Here is a 6,131-nt window from a genome sequence, read left to right on the forward strand (position 1 = left end):
ACCCACCGGCCCACGCGAGGAGACTAGCGACAAAGCCTGAGCAATCCCACCCGCGGCCCCAGTGCCTCGCACAATGCACCCGCGTGAACTTGGAGAAGCACGGCACCAGAATAGCTGACTCGCCCGAGCGCTGGACGCTTGCGCCAGCGAAAAGGTTAGAAAGCGTGTGGTTCTGAGGGAATCTCGTGGCACTGTTGCGCCAGGGACGCCTGCGGACACCACAACCAATTTCTCACGCGCGGCGGGCCGGGCTGGGGGCGGTCAGCAATACGCTGAGGAAAGGGCGGCCGCGCAAAAAAAACCTTTGGTAAGTTTGTAGGCGGACACACAAAAGACCGCAAAACAAGGAAGGTCTGCCAAAGCGCGAGAGGAAAAGAGATCAGCCTAGATAACCCCGGAGACGACGGGTAAACGGGGGGCTGACCGGAAACATCTCTCCTGTGCTCGTCCCCCACTATCACTCCTGCTCCAAATATGTCGAAATCAGCTCGAAGAGCGGAAAATGACGTCTTCATACAGGAAAAGTTTGATCCTCGACGACTGGTAGGTACCGGGCATCGCGGTACTCGGAGACAAGGCGCTCTTACTTTCTCCGCGCGGCGACTAGAGGCGTGAGACGCGGCCGCCGCCGACACATCGGGTTACCGAAACTCCAAAGAGTGCAGATGCGAAACCAGCAGTTCGCGGTCGCCCGCCACTGTTTCCCAGTAATGCGAGCGGGAATTATCTGCATGGAACGTGATTTGCCCCCCTCGAGAACACGTGCCGCTACTGTCTCGCGGCTCCCCCCTATCTGTGCGATGAAGCAAACTTTTTCTCGCGATTCGTGCCGAATGCTCGCGATGCGCACGCTGGACCGCAACGTCCCCTCCCTGTGCCTCGCAACACAGAGGAGACAGGCGTCAAAGGCTCGTCGTGAGAAGGTGAGACCGAGCACGGGGGGCTGCCGGTTCAATCAGGGTTTCGGGTCTACATCACTTGCTTTCAATCAGCTTATGTTGAGTCCCTATACACTCTGTCTCACTCTGACAAACATCGATGCTCCTGTATTCGTCGTACTGTTCTGAAGACCTTTCTTCGCAAGAAACCGGATCGCCCATGCCCGGTTCTCTCCGAATATAAGACCGTAGCGGGCCTTTTCTGCGGGGATCGTGGAGTGTGTGCCAGGGGCAGCCGACGCCACTGGCGGTTGCCTGGTGTGAGAAATACCACGTGCATGAGAACCCGCAACATAAACAAAAAACTGACTGACAAACGCAGGGGGCAAGAAAGGACGTCAGTACCCTTTGCTTCAGACGGACAAGCTCGGTTTCATTCACCGCCTGTTGAATGCGAACGCCCATGGGCGACAGGCACGTGGTACCAACGACGGAGACAAGCTGCATCTGCAGGCGCAACTCAGTGTCGCGTGAACTCGCCAGCCCAGGCACTGAGGACAACTTTCATAACGAAGTGCTCAGTGTAAATGTGGAGTGTCCTCGAAACCATGCTAGCACAATAGAAGTTCTTAATAACTACATATTACAGTGAGCGCATGTAAACTAGTCTTACACGTTTCGGGCTCGTGAATGTCTCTCAACTAGCTGAGTGCTTGTACGATAATTATATCAATGCAGTACCAATTAAAGCGTTCAAACTTTACACTGGATATGTTTCAGTGTCAACTTGCCAAACACCATGGGAGCGAAGGTAATCTAATATGTAACTCCGTTCATGGAAATGCTTTGTACGGAGGATATGGTAACTTCTTTGTACCAATATATATTGGTGGTTCGGGAGTCGTTTTCCCAAGAACTGTTCTTTATGGTTGCCGTACACCACCACCCCACTGGACTGCTTAAGACAACTAAAGTGTTGCACTTCAATATCACGCTTGTCACGTTCCATGTATCTAGTTAGCTCACTGCCTACTTAGGATCAGACCCAAAGAGCTCACTAATGGTACTAGAAAATAGGAGATCGCGTTACTTCTTGGGAAAACGACTTCCGAACAACCAATATGTATTGGTACAAAGAAGTACAGGAACGTGGGCGTAGCGGCAGTGACAGAGATGTGGCTGCACGCCAACTGCATTCAGAAAATACACTTTCACGGATATGTCCACCTTTATCTAGGAAAACTCCACAGGCAAGACTCCGTAGCACACAGCCGGATACTCTTTTTTGACTGTTCAGTCGAAGGCGCGGCCGGTGCCAGGAAAACGATCAACAAATAGCCTGGAACAGAGCCGAGGGCGACGTGCACGGAAAGGTTTTTACGCGGGTCAAACGACAAGGCAGTCTCCCACGAACCCCTGCCCGGGACTCCAGTCTCTCTTTATTCCTGAACACAAATATGGTACGAAGATTCACGTCTCTCGTGTAAAGTAAATTTTCGCATGCAAAGGACTCATAAACTAAAGTGTCATCACGCGCTGGCATGTAGGCGGCCATTTCTAAGGACGGAAGAGACCTCGGCTGATTGTTTGCTTGTTTGCTAACCGGCATGACGCCGTCGCGGTGTGCTTACGCCTTCATCTGCGTTGTTTTCTACGTCGATACAGTGTATGCCCCGTATACACTGTCGACTCTATCATGGGCTACATACGAACCCCACGGTTTTTGTAACATGCGCTCTACAGCCGCTATGAAGTGCTAGGTGCTGTGACGACCTCCAGGTAAAAATCGCTCCGTGCTGATACGCGGTGTATGTGACTGCTCGATTTCTCAGGGCTGATAGTGTTTGCTCATTTTGTTGCATTCCTCTTGAATAGAGAACCTACCTCCACAGTCAATCCACAAATTGAAGTCCATGATTAGAACGACCATCCTGCGATTTCCACAAGAGCTCCTCACCGCTCTTTCAGGGACCAAACTCAGCAAGCGTCTTCGGTGCGTCGTCGCAGACAAGTATGTCTGCGTGTATAACACGTGATGCGCTGACGTCGTTCCACGATTACGTCTTTGAAGCGTTCCAGCTGCTGAAGTGAACCTGCTGCCTCTTGCCGCTCTAGTCTGTCGTCCGCTGAGTCACAGGGGATCCCGAATAGCGTCGAAATTAAAGCATCCTAATAGTCCTGGTCTAAAGTAGCACGTGACACGAACTCAATCGTGACCTGCTCGGTACGGGCAAACGTGGTAAAGGCGCGTTTTGTCGTCGAATCAGCCTGCCTCGGATGCCCCAGCTGGACGAAAAGTGCTGTTATTAAGCGGAAAGTTGACTGTACAGGAGATGCTAAAATGACCAGGAAAAGGCGTCAATGATACCTGTCGGTTACATAGAAGAACAGCAGAGGGTCCACGAAGACGCTGAGCATGCCCTGCGTGGGGGTGGCTCGCGGTGGAAGCCTACCGTTGACAAGACTTTTGAGAAAAACGCTTTCGTGGTGACTGTTGTGCTTGGTTTTTGTGTGGCATCAGAAACGAGTGTTCGTAAGATGGCAAGAGTCGCCGTGTGGGGTCTGATATTCAAAATGTCTTGTACGGAACATCACTGGCTACCGACATCCTTCTTCCAGAAAGGCCTCTGCTTTGAGAGTACTGCAATAAAGCGGGACCCCTCAGGGGCACCAGACGGTGAGGAGCGAATACGTATGAAAAGTGGCTGTGCTCTCAGCCGCTTGCCGAGCGACTTGCGGGAGGCTGTGTTCGTGACTGAAGGTTTTTCGCGTGCCAGAACTAGGTCTTTGCCGCAAGCGGCAAGCGTTTGGCCTGCCCTTTTCCGACCTGCCGAGCAGTCCAGTTGAGAAAAATAAAACGAAGGCATGCAGTTCACAGCGTGACAGGGCACAAGTCATCACTCGGGCCAGACAGGTCTATGCACTGTGAGAATCCGACTCGCGGACGCGTTCGTATGAATCTGATTGCGTTGAATAGAGAAGCTCAGGCGGGCTGTTGGGGCAGACGCTTCCGCGTCTGCCCCAACAGCCCGCCTGAGCTTGTTACAGTCTTGACCGCAGACACCTCGCCATTCACGGAAAACATTTTATCTTTCCAGCACCCGTGGGAGATGACGCCGCGACACCGTGGCCCACCGTATTCGACTGTGAGGGCACGACTGATATTCCTGTACGCGAAACATGAAGACGCAAATCACTAATATGTAGATGTGCCACTGGCCTTCAACGACAGAAAGGAGGTTCAGATGGTACCGCTTTCAGCTGTCGGCACGACGTCTTCTCAAAGGAAGCATCACCTGCAACAGCGACCGCGTAGTCAGCGAATTCCAAAACTTCACGCAACTGAGTCTTCTTGCAGGAGTCTGCGAACACAAGGTTGTGCCAGGGCCATCTCTCCTCTATATCGACAAACTACTTCGCACGCAGGTTAACGAATCGTGCGTGCGCGTCCACGGGGCAAGGGTGGACGCGTCACACTGACGAACCTCAAAACGGGCCTGCTCGTTCTCCCGCATGGGCGCGTAATGTGCTCGCTTTGCCTCTGCTTCTCCGTAGCGACTAGGGAATCTTTCTGTCCCACATGCCTCTCGCATCTACATCAGATGCCATATAGCTCCCGGCGTTTTAGACATAGACACGGTGGGTGGTTCTCAGCGACGAAGAACTCTCGTTTCTCCCGACAAGACTGCATGCGTGGCAATAAACGGTGCTGCCTCGTGGGTGGCGACCCTATCAAAACTGTGATGCTACTGAACAACTTTATGTCGCAGAGGTGTCTTCTTCAACTCGGTACGCTCATTGGGTGGCCCATGTGCCCCGGGAGTAATTATGGCTTCGTGTTAGCCAGCAGAGACTCTCACCATGAGCAAATCGAGAAAGGGTATGAGCCAGGCTGGTGGTTCGCGCGAGGGATCGCTGCTCACAGGTATCGTGATCGTTTAACGTTATAGAGAAGACTGACGACAACGACACGCTGCGCTGGGTCGCCACTTTGTGAAGTCACTTGGCCAGAAAGACATGCGCTGAAGTTCGGGTACTCTCAAGGGAAAGACACGAACTGCGGCGGGGAACGCGTCTCACTTCTCCGTCGGAACTGACACCCGCGCGCGGCCATACCACTCCTTTAAGACGTCCTGCGGTCCTTGTTTTCCGCCTCCGCCAAGGATCCTCCGTTGAAACACAGTGCCTTCGGACGGCAAACGAATTCGTCGGTCACGATCTTGGTTGCCGTGAAGCCCGGCTGTCCCCTCGGGTGGCATGAATGGGTCTTCACGTTCCAGGAGACAACCGTGCCCTTTTCGAACGATGAGCAGCTGGCCTGGCAGTCTTGAGGAGTGTGGATCGAATAGTTGGACTTCAGGTCAGGTGTATCGGGGTATGAAACACCCGTAAAGCATCTGGCATCGCGATCCTTAGAGCCGGTGATATCACCATCATAGTTGTGGGAGGTGACGGGCTGGCTTTTCGAAAAGCATCTCTTATCTTCTATAAGTCATGTGCTCGCATCTGGTGCCCTCTTTGCACCGGGCCATGCAAGCGTCCAAACTGTCCTCTGGTTAAGGGGGAGTCAAATCGGGAGTCTTCGAGCCAATGTCGAAGATGAGGGCAGATACATCGTCGATCACAGGTGCCCCCTCCGAGGAAAGGTAGGTAGTGCCGGCTTGAAATTCTCAACGGCCTCCTCCTCTGAGATGATAACATCTTCCACAGGCAGTTGCTGCTCAGGCGGAGCGGGCCGCTGCTCAGACTCCTCGCCCTCTCCCGGAGTAGTGGGCTCGGGCGCAGTCACGTCGACCTGGGGCACTCCGCCCTCGCTGCCACCCCCTGGGAGCCTTGAGTGCGGCCCTCTTCGGGCGTGCTCTAATACTGGGTCTCGTCGACCTGGAACTCTCCGGCTTCGTTTCCTGCCTGCTCACCTCCCGCGGCGCCCTCTTCCTCAATTACATGTTCTCCCGCATAATCAGTGACGGTTTCCTCCACCGGAGGCAAGGAATAGCTTTCAGCGCTGCTTTCGCTTCCGGGATGCGCGGCCTGGGCCACGAGAGAGATACTTAAACTACCGTCGGCACCCACTTCAACGGGGACTTCCTCGTAGACCTGCCCGAACTGTAGACTATTCTGAACGAAAGCCTGCTCATTTTCCGTTGAATATTGGCCTTGCTGCCAGCCCCTCAGGCGCACCCCTTGGCCCGGGGCAGCCTGGAGGGCAACGACGCCAGCAGCTGCGATGAAAAACACACGTGTAGCCTTCAT

The 6,131-nt window shown here is 53.8% G+C and overlaps 1 protein-coding gene across 1 annotated transcript; it reads right to left on the reverse strand.

Moving 5' to 3' along the window:
- Nucleotides 1-5,738: 5,738 nt before the first annotated feature.
- Nucleotides 5,739-6,131, reverse strand: BESB_020550 (uncharacterized protein; the record flags this gene model as incomplete). Its single annotated transcript, XM_029360764.1, has 1 exon — nucleotides 5,739-6,131. One exon carries the CDS (start codon nucleotides 6,129-6,131, stop codon nucleotides 5,739-5,741), a length of 393 nt encoding a protein of 130 aa, XP_029216123.1.

The sequence above is a fragment of the Besnoitia besnoiti genome, chromosome XI (genome assembly GCF_002563875.1).
Source record: "Besnoitia besnoiti strain Bb-Ger1 chromosome XI, whole genome shotgun sequence".
Classification (NCBI taxonomy): Eukaryota; Apicomplexa; class Conoidasida; order Eucoccidiorida; family Sarcocystidae; genus Besnoitia; species Besnoitia besnoiti.